This window comes from Sprattus sprattus (assembly GCF_963457725.1).
Source record: "Sprattus sprattus genome assembly, chromosome: 1".
NCBI classification, from domain to species: domain Eukaryota; kingdom Metazoa; phylum Chordata; class Actinopteri; order Clupeiformes; family Clupeidae; genus Sprattus; species Sprattus sprattus.
In genome coordinates this window covers 55,791,086-55,809,944 of record NC_137920.1, presented here as the reverse complement: position 1 = coordinate 55,809,944, position 18,859 = coordinate 55,791,086, and the positions used below count along the sequence as shown (strand labels likewise).

At 42.0% G+C, this 18,859-nt stretch overlaps 1 protein-coding gene across 1 annotated transcript; it reads right to left on the bottom strand.

Moving 5' to 3' along the window:
• Positions 1–10,507: 10,507 nt before the first annotated feature.
• rasgrp2 (RAS guanyl releasing protein 2 (calcium and DAG-regulated)) lies at positions 10,508–16,749 on the bottom strand (the record flags this gene model as incomplete). The annotated part of the gene is made up of 15 exons (XM_080855263.1): positions 10,508–10,793; positions 11,018–11,176; positions 11,314–11,350; positions 12,493–12,634; positions 12,861–12,976; positions 13,154–13,255; positions 13,707–13,787; positions 14,092–14,373; positions 14,635–14,751; positions 14,979–15,152; positions 15,521–15,671; positions 15,950–16,081; positions 16,256–16,312; positions 16,454–16,556; positions 16,680–16,749. 15 exons carry the CDS (start codon positions 16,747–16,749, stop codon positions 10,744–10,746), a joined length of 1,773 nt encoding a protein of 590 aa, XP_080711389.1. The 3' UTR covers positions 10,508–10,743.
• Positions 16,750–18,859: the final 2,110 nt, after the last annotated feature.

Genomic DNA, 18,859 nt, shown 5'->3' with positions numbered 1-18,859 from the left:
GGCATCCCTAATGACATTTAACAGGTGTTCTTTTCATTGGTCTCTATGGAAACTAAGGAATGTGGATGACCTTATATATGTCCTTGTGTCTTTGTGCAGTTCTTCAAGAGTTATATTCTCTGACTTCCAATAGCTAGCTGTGAAACACTTTGCATGTGTCTCTCATCTTTCCCTCGTGAAACTTATCTGGGGATGTATGGTGTCTGTGGGTTTGTGCCAAGTCATGTGTGACTTACCCTCCAGGAGAGCAATTTGTATGTCCTACATGTACTTATACTTATACTTACTATATGCTATTATAAAGAGACTGCACAGGGTTTCATTTCTAAGACATTCCCCATGTTTTTACCTCATGGATCATAGGGATGCTTAACACAATGAAATGCATGGGTGAGATCTAAACTGCGATTGGTGTGCAAATAAGCTGCTGACCTGCTGATAAAAATCGCAAATCACTGGCCAAACAAAATCAATGAACCTACTTTAAACCAAGGTATACTGTTTCTACTAAGCAAGAAGGGGAAGTTAATGATGAGCATTAAAGTGTCATTCAAGGTCCTAAGCTGTAAATTAGCTGTTACACAGATCAATATCCCACAGAGATAGCATCGAAGGTCAAGACCGCACCTCTTAACTGGGTTCATATTGAAGCAGAGAAAGAGATAGCTTTCATGTGCTTCAGTTTTTTATATTTGGCAACTTTATAGCTAAATTACAGAGCTAGTTTGGTTATCGATTTCTGTAGCACAATCAAATACATTTGTAATTTAATATTGTCATGGAAGATATAGGTATAAATATATAGTTCATTATTAGCTGTATTATATATACCTTTTCATATCTGTTACACCTTCACATCTCTCTGATTCTCACATCTCTCTGCCCCCCCCCCCCCCTTGCTTTCCCGTTCCTCAATATCACATATCTCTCACATCACAAGGTCAAAGAGAGTCCTTTTGTGTGGCAGCCTGTTGGGTTCAGTGGTTGCAGTCAGCACACGTTAACCTCAGGGGGCCTCACCGACTGGCGGCGGCAGCAATGTGTGGCATTTCCCACTCAGACACCACACTGACAAACATGCTTCCAATGAACACAGTGGGACAGACACAGAACCTGCACCTTGGATCTGATTCTCCACCCTTCTCTTTCTTCTCTCCTTTCTCTCTTTCTCTGTCTCTCTCTTGCTTTCTCTCTCTCTCTCGCTCTCTCTTGTCTTGATTTTACCTTGTGAATGGTTTTCCTTTTTTTACTGGAAATAAAGAAAACTTAAAAGTCAAGTCTCTCTCTCGCTCTCCTGCTCCCTCACAGGGTCTGCTCACCTACATTTTCCATGTGTGACTGCATCAGTGCCTTTTGCCTGCACCAGTGCCTCTGTCTACTACTACTCTCCTCTCCCCTCTGTGTCTCACAGATACACTGTGTGCTCTTAGTCACTCACTCACGCTCTCAGTCACGTACTCAGTTACTCACTCAGTCACACACTCAGTTACTCACTCAGTCACGCACTCAGTAACTCACTCAGTCACGCACTCAGTTACTTACTCACAATCAATCACTCACTCACTCACTCACTCACACACACACTTAACACTCGCTCACTCACAAATGCACGCATTCACTCACTCACTCACACACTCACTCACTCACTCACTCACACACTCACTCACACACTCACATATTCACTCACTCAGTCACTGTCTCACACACTCACTCACTGTCTCACACACTCACTCACTCACTGTCTCACACACTCTCTCACGCACGCAATTACTCACTCACACACTCACTCAGTCACTCACTTATACATTCACTCACTCATTCACTCACTCATGCACTCACTCACTCACTCACGCACTCACTTAGTCACGCATTCACTCACTAATGCACTCACTCACACTCACTCACTCACTCACTCACTCACTTACTCACACAAACTGAATCACTTACGCACACACTCACTCATTCACACACTGACTCACTGACCCACTCACTCATTCACACACTCACTCACACATTCACTCACACGTTCATTCACTCACTTACTTATTCACACACTCACTCACTCACACACTCACTCACTTACTCACTCACTCACTCACTTACTCCCTCACTCACTCACTCACTCAGTCCTCTCCCATGCTTCTCCAGCTTCCCAGCCTCAGCAGTCAGCTCAGCATGGTTTGATAACGCACTCCAGAAGCCAGAGGCTCCCACACCAAGTAATAATTCAGATAAATCTGAAATGTTTTTGAAGTGAGCAAAGGCAGCTTTTATGAGCCTTATCGTCTCCATATAATTACCACTATTAATGAGCTGCCCCATAGAGACAGAGCTTTGGCTGATCACTGTGAGGCTCCGCTGTGCCTGGGAGGCGGGCATGAGAAAAAACACTGCAGACTCTGACACACAGGTTGGTGAGAGCATTCCATCTCTTACCATCTTGATTAGGGACAGTTTAACCTCATGCAAAACAAAACGGCCTGTTCTTTATAAAGCTAGAAAGACTCCGCCAATGAGGTCATGTCTTCATCACTTTGTTTGTTGGTTGGAATGTTTGTCTGTCAGCAATTTTTATGAAACTTGGCGGAGGAGTGTGGTATGGGCCAAAGAAGAACCCATGAAATGAAATTCCCATTAAATTCCCGTGCAGGAGGTTGGGATTAATGGGATGGGATGAATGATGGGATAAATTCCCATGCACTACCAACATACTACATCAAAATTTAAATCTATAGAATGAATTGATAGAATTGGGCTAAAGACAGCACTTGTTGTGCTGTGAAGAAGGGCCTTCCTTGAATAGCGACAATTTTCATGCACCATGTCAGCCAACCATAACCAGGCATAACTTAACATAATCAAAATTCCCATACATGATGTCAGGTAGCCTCTCCCTTTCCCTCTATATCAGTGGTTCTTAACCTGGGTTCGATCGAACCCCAGGGGTTCGTTGAGTCACTTTCAGGGGTTCAGCAGGGGTCAAGACACACACAGTATAGCCCGGTTCACACTAGCAATGTCGGGGCGTTTTTATACATACCTACGTTTTGAAGAAATCATATTTTAATTTTCAAATTACAAAGGGTTCGGCGAATGTTCTGATGAAGCTTGCAGGGTTCAGTACCTCCAATAAGGTTAAGAACCACTGCTCTATATCATATCATGCTGAGGCATTAATACTGATAAATTGGCCATAATACCTACTTTTAGTTGTTTACCTCAAATTAGGCTCTTTATCTGTTCACTAAATTGATGCTTACTAACCAAGTTTTCTAATTTTCAAAGCGTGAACCTTTGCCCGCAAATACCAATGGCTGTGAAAACATTGTATAAGGCAGCCGAGCTCTGCCCACTCACTTTGTCTCTTCCCCTCCTAGTCTGGACTGTCTCCGCTGTGGGTTTGCTGCTGTAGTCTCTCCACCTGATCTACTTGCAAAAAACCTACATCTACATACTCTGTGTTAGCCTATTTTCCTTCAATGAAAATAATCTCCACCACCACCACCACCATCACAGTTTCCGCTTCATTGTTCTACCTACCCTTGTTATAGTAGCCTTACGAGCACATTATATTCCTACAGATAAGCAGCAAAATTCTCGCTATTCTACTGTTATTTTGTATTATTTGGATCTTTAACTCCTACCCTTGGATGTGTACCCTGACTGTCTCACAGAGACCTGAATAATTAGCATCTGACCCCCCCCCCCCCCCCCCATAAGCCTCCTTCCTGCTATCACCCTTTGCCCTCTGTTATCACCCCCTTCCCCCATAGGTGAACCCCTCCACCCCACTCACTCTCCTTACTGTCATCACTTATAGGGTGTGGTCTCCCCTCCCCTCCTGTACTCTACCTGCCTGAATGGTATAAATTCCCCTCATTCTGCAATCAGGTAGGCCAGGGGTTTTCAACTGGGTTTGTCTCAGGGACCACCATTCTGACTAGAAAGTAATTTGCGTCCCACTGATGAGCCTGGGCGTGTGCGTGTTTGTAACCCCCGCCACGCCCCCTCCCTCCCTCCCCCTGCACACAAATTCAGCCTGTAGCACTTGTCAGTGTAATTTCTTCGCTGAATATGGGTCTTCATCAGTATATTTCAGGCAATGCAACTTGGCTATTCAGACTATTTAGATTGACATCTTTTTCTTATTTTAGATATTTTTCATGATATTCAAGAGTAAGTTGGAAATGTGTTGAAATATCAAAGCGAATTTATAAAAATATTAAAAAGTCAATGGTGAACTGATCAACATAGGCTCATGTCGCGGACCCTCTGCAATGCCGTCGGGGACCCCCGTTTGAAAATCCCTGAGGTAGGCCATTTCTCGGAGCACCAGCTTAGAGGGGGTCTCCACGCTGAAATAAACTCCAGAAATCATGACTGTATCTTCTGCTCCGTTCATCAACTTTGGCGTGCTCATTTATATTCTATCATTACTAAGCTGTTCTACAATACATCTTATCCACTATTAATTCTGTATGTGTCACGTGTATCATCTTATGTTTGTATGGATCGTGCACCGCTTCCAGATGTATGCTAGCCTATACGTGTATACATTTATCTGCCATGTTTCTGATTCTCTCCCCTCCCTTTCTCCTTCCTCCCCCACACCCCCTTTTATATCTCTACCTCTCTGCCCAGTCATTTTCATTTATGAATTTGTTGGATTTAGTGCGAAAGTGGATAAAAGTTTTGATCCACTGCAACAAAATACCTTTTGAAAGGTGCAGTATTGACCTCGGTGGAGGTCTGTGCTCTCCAAGTTTTTTCCTTCAATTTCAAACATGCAGGGTGTTCTATAAATGAACCCAGCTGTAAAGGCTCATGGAGACATTCTTCCACAAAAGGCTTCATCTCAGAATACGATGGCAAAGTCCCTGTATGCTAATTCCTGTTTTGCGTGGTTAAATATAGCACCACCTCTTCCCGTGCCCTCAGCTGTCAGTCAAATGGTCGGCCTACAGCTCATCAGAAGGCGATAACTTCTGCAGATCCAGATGCTGCAGCTGCGAGCGGTAGTGGCATTTACACACCAAGTCACTGCGCATTGTTCTCCCAGACAGCAATCAGAGCATGGTATTTTGAAAGAGACAGACAGTTCTCTGGGAGAAAAAAAAATGCTTTGCAAAGATGGCCTTGAATGGTCTGTAATTTGAAGTAGCTGCTTTTACAATCTAACTGGGTTTCTGTGTGTGTCTGTGGATGTGTTGTGTGTACGTGTCTCTGTGTGTGGGTGTGTATATATGTGTGTGGTTATTTTCTTTATGTTTACCAGTCTCAGATAAACCTTAGAATCTTCTACAATGAGAGTGAGTCTTCAATTAAATGTAAAGATTCAGTAGACAACTTCATAACCCCCATGACCTGCATAACAGGAGACCACTTATCTTCATAGTGGTGCAGGTCCAACTACGCATCAGTGCTAATGACTGTGCATGTATAAAATGACCTTTCAATTCAACACTTCTTAGTTTTGTAATCATAATATCATGCACACAATACCTATTGTTATGCTCTTTCCCTTCACCTGTCCTCTTGTATTCTCTGGATTTAGGCATTTGGCCTTAAAAGACCTTTCGTTTAAGCATAGAAAACAAATAAATTCTTGAAAGCCGACCCACCCAAAAGACAGACAGACACACACATACACATACACACACACACACACCAGACACACACACACACACACACACACACGTATATTGCAATGCTCCAGAGATTACTAGTCAAACCTCTGTGCTGAAGCAATCACAGCCACATCTCTGCTCCGTAAGAAGCTCATTACTTTGGCAGTGCTTCTTATCTAGGCCATTTTGCAGTACCCTTGGTGTCTACTGGACCACTTCACTTCACAAAAGGAAATAAAATTCCATTCAAATGACTTAGTCAATGGCCAGAGAAGAATGAGACACTGAACACTCTCAAAGGGTGGTATACGATTATCCCATCTTTAGTTACAGCATTGGCAACGCCAATGGCCTTTCATCATTCTGTGCAGGAGAGATGTTTACACTATTTATCTTCTAATTCATCTTACATCATTGGAAAGATGACATATTTTATGTGGACATTATGTATGACTTACAACAACAGCAGACATATAACAGTAGACATACTTTTTTGTAAATCCTACTTTATATTTCATCTACGTTATTTTGAAACATTTTAATGTATTTTTTGGTGAAAATCATTGATGATTTAAAACTAGACACTTGACTTTTCAGATCGTCTGCTCAGGTATCCGACACAAATCTATTTCTGGTAATGTTGGTAAACTCAACACTGTGCCATGAAGCCATGTTTCTCCTAATGGCAAAGGCTCGTAGGCTGACAGTGAGTGGGTTTTCAATAGCTTTGCACTGCAATTTTGTAGAACGGAAGTGAATCTGTAAGCCATCAATGCATATGTAAGCACAGTTACAGAACATACCCAAAGCAGTAATATCCTTTTAGATCATGTGAGCGTGACTAGAGAGCATGGTAGCATAGATCAAAGCTAGCTCCTCTCCTTTTGGATCATGGCTGATGATTTCACGTACAAAGAGATGATCACTTTTAAGTTTTAAATTGGATTTGATTGGCCATTGAGCTCAACAACATCTCAACAACCTTTCATCAGAATGAAGGACTCTGCCTTTAAGGACCAATTTCTGTTTATCATCATCTGTGACCTCCGTCTCTGTCTCCCTCCTCTACTGCAGACATGGAGGCTAAGATGAAAGTTCTACTAAAAGGACTCGTCATATGCTCATCCATCTCTTCTGACCAATACCCTGTTTACAACTGTATATAAATCGACCTTTTCTGCTCCTTTTCAGATGTTCCCATCTGGACTCTGCCCCCGTCATCTCAATCCAGCAGGATCTACAAGGATGATCACACACTTCAGCCTGGACTCGGGATGGGGCCTTTTGGTCTGTGATGAATTTGTTTTATTCTCTCTGACGCAATTGTATCATCCTTTTGTGAAATAAATCATAAAAATCATTCCTACTTCCTGAGTCTTTCAGCTACAACAAAGTCAGTGAAGGTTATGTAAACATCAGGAATTCTGTTTGTTGGATCATGGAGAAGTCGATTTCTTTGCAGGATTGTCTTCATCACCAATGTTTTAAGGTTATTAGACGCAGGACTGCCATGACATCCTAATGTCATTAAGCCCCTTTAGACAATGTTATTGTTTTGGTGCTATATAAATAAAATGTAATTGAATTGAATATGTCATGCCAGCTTGAGTGAGGCCTTAGTCTCACGGTAAACAAATGAACTAAACTTGAGGCTCTGTTCATTGAATTCAATTCAATTGAATAGAACTAAATGGAATTCTCTACATCAAGTTGTCAAAACAATGATGGATGTTTGTGGGGTAACGTAGTGCAATCCTCCACAGCCTTGACATCATCTGATGGCTCCGTGGAAGTGGTTTTAGAATTTCCACTAGTCCTGAGAAATCTTATCCGTGCTAGCTTCTTGCCAACAAGAATTTTTTTTTGTTTGCCAAATGACAGAAGCACCTTAATCCTGTATGCCCAATTGGCACCATGAATAAAAAACTATGTAAGGGTTGAGAACTACCAAGGCCAGCATGCCTATCACTCCTACTGTAATACACTTAGCTTCCCTCTTGACTTATCTTTGGTTCTGAAAAAATTATTGCTGTCTAAGTCAATAATGAAAAATAATGAAATCACTGGAGCCCAGTGTACATGCACAGCCCAGGTAACAAGAATGGTGAAATGAGTTTTATAACCATCTCCGTGGAAGACCTTGAGGAGAAACAACAATATGGAGGAACCCTAAGGAAATGGCACTACAATATGCTACCTTGAAAACGTATGACAAAGATAGATAGCTATGTCAGTAATAAACATGGCGTACTGATTGACATGATGTACTACAGGGACCATTGGGCAGATGATTCACATTTCAGTTATTCTCCACCTTCTAGCCTCCATCTCTCTGTGGTCTTGTGTGTGGAGACAGTGAATGTTTAGTAGCAATAATTATCCTACTGCAAAAACCTCATACAGAATACCTTAGGTCAAAATATTGCAATTATTAAAAGTGAAGATATCTTTAACAGTGTGGTAAAGCTAACTGTTTCGGTGAAACCTGCAGAAATGGTTGGTAAATAATTTATGGAAGTGAGTACAAAGTCATTCATTCATACACATAAATCATTCATATGGTGAGCAAGTTAAATCTGAGACCTGGCCCAGCAAATTTCCAGAAATATCTCCAGACGTGTGTAATGAGTTGTAGCTCAATCACAGCACAACGCATTGCTGCCATGATTGGTGAAAAAAACAAGCTGCCTGTGACTCATGCTGACTGCCATTTGATAAGGATACAATAACTGGTGATATTTGATTGTAATCCACCATTGTGTATTATCTGAAGCATATGTTGAGTTATACAAAAGATAATTATTTTTATTAAGACATGTCAACGTAGACAGATGAATACCTAGACAGCACATACTGTACTGTACGCATGTTGGTTTAAAACATGTCTGTGTCTGGCTTTTCTGAGTATTGTTGGGGTGATTTAAGAAGTAGTGTGTTTCAAGGGTAGAATGTGGATGCTGGGTAATATCAGTGGGTTTGTGGTCAGTGGGACAACTATAGAATTACTCACTGTGAGATGGAAATGAATACGTTCTCAGGCTTGTGGTTTGGCCATTCTTACCAGAAGCTAATAATCTGAAACATTAAGCAGCCAGGCAGGAAAGACCTTACCCTTGGTGTGTGTTCAACTGTTATTTAAAATTGCAATTCCACCACATAGGTTTCTTGGTATAAAAGGAAATAAACAGTTCAACCCCACCTCTGCAGGAATGACATTTTAATAACCAAACAACAGAATAAATGAAAATTGAAATACTGATGGAGGGAAAGAATGAGCTGTATTAAGGGAGAAGAAGGACATGATATTTGGATGTAATACAAAAATGAAACTGCCTGCCGAGTGCAACTGCTATGCAGTGTGCACTACTGCCTGGACTACATCCAGCACAAAGGGGCTCACTGCCATGCCTCTGGCAGCTTGTTGCCCCACAGAAGGGCATTAAATATGCTGAAGGCACCACTGCATGGTGGGCATATTGATCATATGCCAAGCCTGACCCAGGCTCAGCCGGCTGATTGAATATCTTGAATTTATTTCTCAAAGCCCCCACGTCTTCAAGGAGCCGCCATGGATTAGCAGGCTGCTCTCGGTGTCGTGACATTAGATGCACATCTACACATACTCAGATGAGGATTTCACTGCTCCTATAGTGACCCAAACTCAGCCCAAAGAGCAAGATCATTTTGTGGATTGGCAGTAGTGTATGTATATGTTTGTATATATATATATATATCTGTGTGTGTGTGTGTGTGTGTGTGTGTGGGTATGTGTGTGTGTAGATATAATCTCCCCTCAGGAGACCTCCACGCCATTGGTCATTCACTCTCCACTCAAAACAACCTTCATTTTGCACATTATCAAAATGGACTATTATGTTTTTTTTTTTTTTTTTTTTGCACAAATGGCTTAACAGGCTGCAATTAACAGGCTGATTATTCCAGTTTGTGAGTACTTACGCCCCTCCAGCATACTAATGTCTGCACATAGACATACAACTGTTAGATGTGAATAGGTGTAATGCATGCTTAAAATGAGTCAATAAAGGAAGAGGATCATTCAAATTGACATTCTTAGAGACATCCTGGTTGAAAGGTTGTTTTTTCATCCTAATGTTCACCTCTGTAAATCACCAATTGCTAAAGAATCATCTACGTACATCAGGGCTATTAACTCATATTGCTTCTAACACATTACAGTCATTCTTCTCTGTTGTGTCGTTGTTAAATATATTGGCAGAAACCTTGCTTATTCTTTTGCTGTGTAAGAGATGTGCTCATAGTGATCCGCTTGTGTCATTGTCTCTTGATGAAATAAGGGAACGATTATTTTATATTCCAATCTTAACCTTCTAGTGAATTTTCTCCAATACAATACACGGTAAAGATTGAAGGAAGATAGACTTCATCAACCTCAGTGTAGAAAACATAGCTCTAGACCCCCAATAGGGAAAATCACACTGTCATAATTGTTTTGACTACCATCTCATAACCTAAAATGACAAGCTAATATGTGCTTATGAAATAGCTTCTAAGTCCATTAATCAGATGAAACACTGCCCTCCAGTGGTACAAGGGCCACAGTGACATGCAAAAAAAACTGCATTTATCAGGCATGAGGCACATTTGATTTGTAAATGACCTTTTCAATGCCATGATGAGAAAACTAAATACACACATACACACACAACCAAATGCCACATCAGCAAAAAGTTCTGATGCTGGCAAGAATTCACATACATTTATCGTTACGAACAGGTTTAGCAGAACTCAATAAGCCACTGTCTGTGATAAGAAAAGCAACAGGGGTTTAGAAAATGTCGAAAAATAAGGTTCTGCACGTTTTCTTGCCTCTTCCTTGTACACCAGCCTTCTGCTGGGCATTCTCGTGGGCTGCCTCACAACCGCCTCTGGAAACTAGGCAACAAGCCAGCTGACCTCTAGTCTGAGCGGCTGAAAGATACAGACAACACTGGCCAACTTAAACAACAACAACAAAAAAAAAGAAATGGACTGTTCTCTTTCAGCTGCACGATGAATACATTTTTAAATAGGAGTCCTGGTGATTACACTCATTAGTAACCTTCAGTCATGTGATCCTCTCGCTTCTGGGGGCTCATCAAAGGTGGGTGTCAAATACTTCTTCCCCCCGAGATTGCTCTGGAATTACTACAAAGGCAGAGAGGCAGGGCATTCATGTAGATTTAATCTATTCAATAAATATGTTATTGAATAGTGTGTGTGTGTGTGTGTGTGTGTGTGTGTGTGAGGGAGAGAGAGAGAGGTAAAGAGAGAGGTGGAGAGGTAGAGAGAGGGAGTGTGTGTGTGTGTGTGTGTGTGTGTGTGTGTGTGTGTGTGTGTGTGTGTGTCCGATGTGTGTGTGTGTGCTTTACCTGAAGTATGCACAGCCTGTTCAGACACAACAGGGGGAGGAAAACTTAAGGACCGAATTCGTGGACAAGCAAAATCCTCAAAGCTCACAGACATTGTCCGCTTACGACACTCAACAGCCAGACTGTCACGGCAGGCCTTGTGACAGTTTACTCCACAGACTATCAGACACAGCGAGAGAGAGAGAGAGAGAGAGATGGAACACAGCACATACATCTGAGAACACAGGCAAGGGGAGAAACACACCCAGTGAAATGAACAGGTCAGAGAACAGTTTACTGCAGGCACGCACCCGTACCTTTGCATTTGTATCTTTGTTTGTAAGGTCCCCAGATCTGAAAGAGAAAGAGGTGGGGCTTCATTGCTATGGTTGAAGTGCAAAACATATGGAGACATTACTTAATCATGGTCATTACCTCTACATAGCGTACATATCATATCATTACATGTCCATGGTCATACATTCATTTAGTACTTTTGTGTATAGTAAACATGTTTACCAGTGTCTGGAGAAGTACATTATGAAAAGGGAAACTGAGGTTTTCTACCTAGGAGGGGTCTGACACTGAATGTGCAAAGAGGAAGTTCACACCCTGTACTCTCTAAACCAGTGAAACTGCTGCTGCTGCTGCATCTACACAACTCAGAGTACTAAACAAAGTAGAAAAACTATTCATCTAACTAGAGGTCGACCGATATATCGGTCGGCCGATATTTGTCATTTTTTAATCTATCGGCATTGGCCGCTTTTTTTTTTTTTCATTTTTTTTATTTATTGTTTTCTTGAAGTAACAACACATGAAAACATAAAATGTGACGGATTCAAGTTTTACAAAGAATTCTCCCTTCCCCCCTCCCCCCTCCCAGACAGCAACCCTAAAATAAAGACAAATCATAGTCTGTACACATACATATATGTATATACATTGAAGAAAAGAATAACTAAAATAATAATAACATAAATAATACATTCAAAAAAAGGGGGGGTTCTCTGGATTCCTAGATTATGGATGTTTGTAAGTATTAGGCTGTGTGTCTGTGTGTGTGTGTACGGGGGCACGGACTTCAGACTTAAGATACTAGTAGGGGAGTAAAATTGTGTGCATCTACTTATTAGTGTGACGCTTTAGCATGCAAATTAATGGGAAAACTTTTAGATATCGGCCCTAAAAATCGGCCAAAAAAAATCGGCAGCCCATATTGGCTATCGGTTAACCCTGACCTCTAAGTATCGGCATCGGTTATAGAAAAACCCATATCGGTCGACCTCTACATCTAACCCCCTTCTTGTCAGCCCTAGCACGTCAGCATCTAGCCCATAGTCTCCTACAGGCCTACCAAGAGGTTTATGGCGCTTTTTCTAAATCTATGGCGCTTTAAATGGTTGAACGATTGACTGAATTGTTTGGACGATGAGGTGTACAGGAAAGGGCCCTCTTCGTGTGAGAGTGTGGCTGAGGAAGGTGTTCAGACTTACGACGCCTGAGCAGTGGTCACAGCGAGTGGGCTTGATACTGTGAATCTCCACGAATGTGTGGACGAAGCCCATCTTCCCGCTCAGCTGGGAAATGGCTTTGTTAAAATACTCGATCATCTCCTCTTGGCTAATCCTCTCATCTCTGGTGGAGGACATGACAGATGTCAAATAGATGCAAGAGGAATGTCGAAGACCTCCATGTGGAGGGAGGCAAGACTGAGTGTTAAAAGGAAAGAGCGAGAGAGAGAGAGAGAGAGAGAGAGAGAGAGAGAGAGAGAGAGAGGAGAATAGGAAGACAGGAAGTGATGGAAGTGATGGAACAATAGTAACAAGGCCGGTGTGAAACAGGAAGCGTGTTGAGTTCTCACTGGTTTCTGTCCACGTCATCAAACTTATTCAGGAAGGGAAAGTTGTTTTTGATGCTCTCAAATTCCTCTTGAGAAATTTGCCCATCTCCATCTGTGTCAAAGTTCTTGAACACTGACTGCGAAATAAAGACGCAGTTTCATTGATCTGTCCTTTAAAGACCATTTGTCTTTTGCAGACTGTTTTATTCTCGTCTCATTCAATAAATGTTCAGCACATATGATGAATTGAAGTTGGGGTTTATAGACATGTATCTGAGCCTGAGGCATCCTCAGTGATACCTCAATCATCTCACCTCAATCATCTTCTCGATGTGTTTGCCTGTTATGGCAGGGTCAGTTGTTGCTTTTACTGATGACCATTCCTCAATGACAGGAGGAGCCCTGGAGACGGACATCTTTACAATACAAATGACAGTTACAAAGAGAATGATCATCTGATCATTTTCAGAACATACTGCACATACTGTACATTATGCAACAAACTCAACCCAAAGTGATTTCAGCCTCTGTGTCTACTGAGTTAAGCCCCAGAGAAAGAGAGAGGAAAGAGCCGAATGATGACTTAGCTAAATGTTAGCTTAGTGATTAGAGAGGCCAGTGTTTTTCCTGGCAACTACCATCCCCTGCACTATTGCAACCCATCACATTCCATCCTGCATGTTTCACTCCTATTTGCAGTTTCAAGAAATCTCTGCTGTCCAAACACTGTGAAAATAATTCCGTTTGCACCAAGTCAGTTCATTCAAGCAAATAACCAATCTACACGTTTGCGCGATGCTCCGCTTACCCGGTCTGTTATAATTAAAGGGTAATGCCCGGCCATTGAGTCTGAGCACTGGTACTTACTGCTCGGTCAACTTTACGAGGCTCTCTCTGCAGTGAAAGCTGATAGATATCCTCCTCTGTGTGGTACTGAGTTAAGGACACCTAGAACACAAAAAAAGCAAACATAAACCAAATAAAATCTGATTTATTCTCATTATTCGCCTCAAATGAATCAAACACGTCAAATGCTCTGACGTCAGTTAGCCGTAAATGTCAAGTTAACTGCAAGCATGTCCCTACGTTTATAGAGTGCAACTGGCAGAGCAAAGGGCAAGCCAGCTCATGGATTCTCCCACTGAGCACATTAGCTGATAAATTGCATTCAATTCCTTGTACTGTCAGAGGCTTTGGAAAAGGGAGTCTGGTGGAAAAAGTCTGTGTGAATGGTAATCTACTGCTACTGCACCATGAGCAGGTTGAGAAGGTCATTTCTCTCAGTGATGCTGGGCGGTGTGGTCTGGATCAGCGCCAGCTCCTGGAGGATGCTGTAAAGCTGCTGGGTCTTGACCAGGTTGACCCGGCTCTTGGCGGTGTCGGCCCATTCCGGCAGGGCCACGTGCACCGCGATCAGGTCCTTCAGATGGACGCCCAAGATGGGGAAACGGAAGCCCTCGCATTCGGAAAAGCGTTGGCGATAATGACTGTAGTTCCCACTGGACGTCACTACATCCACTAGACTGTTAAAAACCTGCAACGGATAAACAGAGATGGACTACATCATTACAAACCCTGCCAGTTGACCTTAATACAAGCAGTACACAGAGATGTGAAGTACATGTATGTTTATGAAGCCTCACAATGAATCTCTGAAGCTAGCTTGAACAAAGCATAAAAACAGTTCAAATAGCATTGTGCTAATTGGATAGCATTTTTTCCTCCAAGCTATATACTGGTTTTTATGTAGACCTTTCGGTCCTGCGGGGCTTGTGTGGGATGGGATGACTGATACCTTACGGTCTTCACTGCTAATGAGAGCCTGGGTTTCTTTGAGACGAGAGATGGAACTGTTGCTCAGGCCGCCCACGACCGCCATTAATGTGTTGAAGTTTTGCAGATACAGCAGCTCCTATGAAGACGCACAGACACCCACGCGCACACACATCACAGAACACAAGAAAAGCTCAGTAGAAATGCACCAATGACATGACACAGGGGTCATAACAGACCCATGCGCTGGCACACTGTTTAACTTCAATTCAACTAAAAGAACAGCTTCTGTAATGTTATTATCCGGCTCAGAGAGAAAGGTCCCACAGTCCTCTCTAATGGCCTTCTCAGTTCCACTCGGCTGACCTTGGCCACTTTGATGAAATGAGAAATAACCGCTGCTCTCCGCGGGGCCGTCGGCTTGCTTAGCACCATCAGCTGAATCCACTGGGACACGCTGTTAAAGAGGGTGATGAAGCGCTCAAGAATGGGGTTATCCACTGTGCAGCCGTGCATCACAAAGCTATGGTAGTCCTGGAACTGACACACAATGCACAGCGGTTCCATACATGTACATGGAGAGCTCTTGACTTGCATGGTTACATAGCTGTGTGCACAGGTCAGGTAACGTGACAATGCCTCAGTCTCTCTCTCTCTCTCTTTCTCTCTCTCTCTCAACCACTCTCACACACACACACACACACACACACACACACACACACACACACACATACACACACACACACACACACACACACACACACACACACACACACACACACACACACACACAAAAACACACACAGACACAGACACACACTACAAATTGAATGAATTAAAAACTTTATATATGCTTGTGGAGTCAATACTGCAAAACTGACAAACACTTGTGGGAGACGCCATCTCACCAGGATCTTGCTGAAGGACCTGTACTCCAAATAAGTGAAGTGTTCCGCCAGCTCAGAAGCTTCCAGGTGATCGAACAGCAGGGACGTTTTACTCTTCTTGGAGAGGGTCTGGCTCTGGTCACTCAGCTGCCGTCTCCACGAGTACGAGGGTCTGGAAAACAGATGCCACGTCACCCATCCACACTCCACATCACTTGTTTCTTTCATACACAACAGAACCATGAATCACTCCCTTCAGTAGGAATGAATGAAAAATGACGCAGCAAGTGCTGCACGCTGAAAGATGATTCAACAAAACAAAAATCTACCCACAAATTAATATCTCAGACTTTGATGTCCCAGAATCAAATCCCAAAATCTCATGTCAAGAACAAAAGTTGGACCAGCAGACATTTCAATTGGAAGATGCATGTCAGACTCAGGACTCACACGCTCTGAATGTCAATCAGTTGACTGAGGTGGTTATTTCCATTCGCTGTGAGAAGGTCTCTGAATTCTCTGATCTGATTGGCCAACTCTGGGTTCAGATCAAACTCTGCTGGGAACTCAGATATCCAATACCTGATAGACCCAAAAAAGAAATCTTAAGCTCCATATAGAAAAACATCCAGCACACATTTTAATGTATTACATAAATGTGTGCTGAATACGATTTTGTTTTCCAAATTTGGATAGAGACGACGGATTTGATATGATGAAACATAATTCCCTCATAAAGTATATATACTTGCTCACTTGATAAGATGACAGATCTGCAACTGCCGACTAGAGGAGCAATTTGGATCCTGTGACCTGTTGGGCTGTTAAGTCTTCACTTGAGATTATAAGCATTGGGTACTTGTAAATTAAGTGCATACTCAATGAACAATCAGTGACATGAAAAAGTCTAATACTTCAGCGGGGGGAAGCGTACATCTTAATTTCAAAGGATACTTGACCAAGAGGGTTTTGGCGAGGTCTGTGGAGGACAGATACCAGGAATGCATCATAAGGAACATTCTGGTGAGAGACACGTCACCTGATGGCCCCTCAGCATCTGTCACACACACACAGGGGGAGGAGAGGAGGAGAGGAGGACAGAGGTAATGAGTAAGACATTATTATACGGCCTATCTTTGATTTAGATAACACAGAAAGGAAGGGAAATGCCAGTACTGACCGAACACTTTGATGGAGGCCTCCACCAGCTCCTCCACCGTTGCAGACTGATCCAGCACCACGTTCTCCATCCTCTAAGCCTCCTGATTGGTTCACACTGCAGACGACACATGCAAGACTGGACTGTCGGAGGAGTTATTTAGCAATGAAGAAGGCATCACTTCAAAAAAAAAAAACTTAAAAAAACTCGTGCCATTGGTACTTTGGGTTTTCAGTGCATGCATGCAGAGTGTACCAATGAGCATGATGAATTATGGGCAATTAAGAACAAGTGCAGTTCATGTACAGTAGGTGAAACAAACTGATAAAGCCTTTATTGGGGATGTGCTACTCTTTTCAATTCAATTAATATGTACTCTTATGTATGTACTGTTTATTATCGAATGAAAAAGTAGCTTGTTTAAATGATAAATACTGTTGAATGTCATGTCAAAAACAATTATGTGCACATGCTTCAATATCCAAATAATCTTACCTTCTATGAATAAGACAACATCTGGAAATCCAAAAACCCAGTTTACCGTAGATTAAGCATCACACGCCAGAAGAGTGCCCAGATTAAAACTCATCTACCCAGTGGTTTAACTTAAAGAAAACCTAAAGAAATCACACATTCATTTAGGAAGGTGCGCTGTATATGTGTGAGATCCTGCAAACCACTTAGTTTCAGAAGAATGCAATGGTGATGCCTCGTGAGCACATCTGTCTCACATGATTTCCTCTGCTGAGCGTTTTTGACTACTCAGACTTCCTGTTTCTAACGTACTAAACATGGCTTTCCGTCAGTAGGCTACAGTGTAGTAAGATCATCTCTATCTCTCGTTCTCTTTCCCTCTCATAAACACCCATACACACACACACACACACACACACACACACACACACACACACACACACACACACACACACACACACACACACACACATACCCATCCACACACAGGGTGGGGTAGGGTTTGATCATAGTGTTTTTTTTTGTTTTTCCCAGTGGCACTTTTGGTTGTCACATATAAACCTAACAGTTTAACCTCAAGGGTTTTTCAGTGCATGTTGTGCTAAATCACCATAAACATTTCAGCTGTAATGAGCATGACAGGATATGACATGACACCATTTCTGCAATATGTTGTTGTATTTGACATGATGAACAGAGTAATGATTGTACTTTTCTTCATCTCAATAATAATGTGTGGTAAAAACTGCTCTGCCGCCCACAAAGTGCGATGGTATACAGTGATTGCCTCAGGGTTTTATGTGAAGATGGCGACTATTACAGAGCTATGATTAAAGTTCTGTCTATTACACAGCAAACCCACACAAGGAAATTCAGAACTAAGACGGATCTCTGTATGCTATAAAAGCTCAGTTGGTGTGGAAGCAACACTGTGCAGCCTCTGACACTTTTTGAGGTATTTTATTGGAAACTAGTTATGGCATCATCTTCAAATTCATTTTTATGGTTTACGGTTATGAAAAATGCAGGGTTTGCAGGGTTTCAGCATGCATTTTATGTTGTTATCGACCAAAATTCCTTCATGCTGCTTTAACGCCAGGCTTCCGGATGCTACAAAACCCGTACTATTGCCCTTTGCTTCCATCTGGTGGTCACATTTTTATCAAAGCATTTCAACATTTCAACGTGTCAAAAAATGTTAAATCGTTATCAAAAATAATAACACAAAACCAGACTACACAATTAGAGAGGCAAGAGAGCAAACAACAAAATGACCAGACAGAATAAATAAAACAGAACAAAATCCGTAGGTGGGGGCCTAAAGCATAGATATAAAGGCCTTAATATATATCTATGGCCTAAAGAGCAAAACAGTTTCCTGACCGGAAGCCCATTTAGATTTTCTAAATACCGTATATTTTCCCCCGCTGATCAGTCAGCAAGGAAAGAACTTGAAAGGCAGTTAAAAACATAACAAACTTTCTCATCGCCATCTACCGGTGCAAGAAGGATATTGCAGCTCAGAAAACATTGAAGGGAACATGGCATCATTAGCTACTGTAAGAGTGATACAATAGTCATTGAACGATTCATTCAATTATACATGTATTTATTGACTAAACTTAAGTCCCCGATTCTGGCTGCGTTGCGAGTTGTTTGCCAAGTTTATATTATTTTAAATTATCATTATTTATGTTCTCAGATATTCTGATAAGGCCTGCTCATTA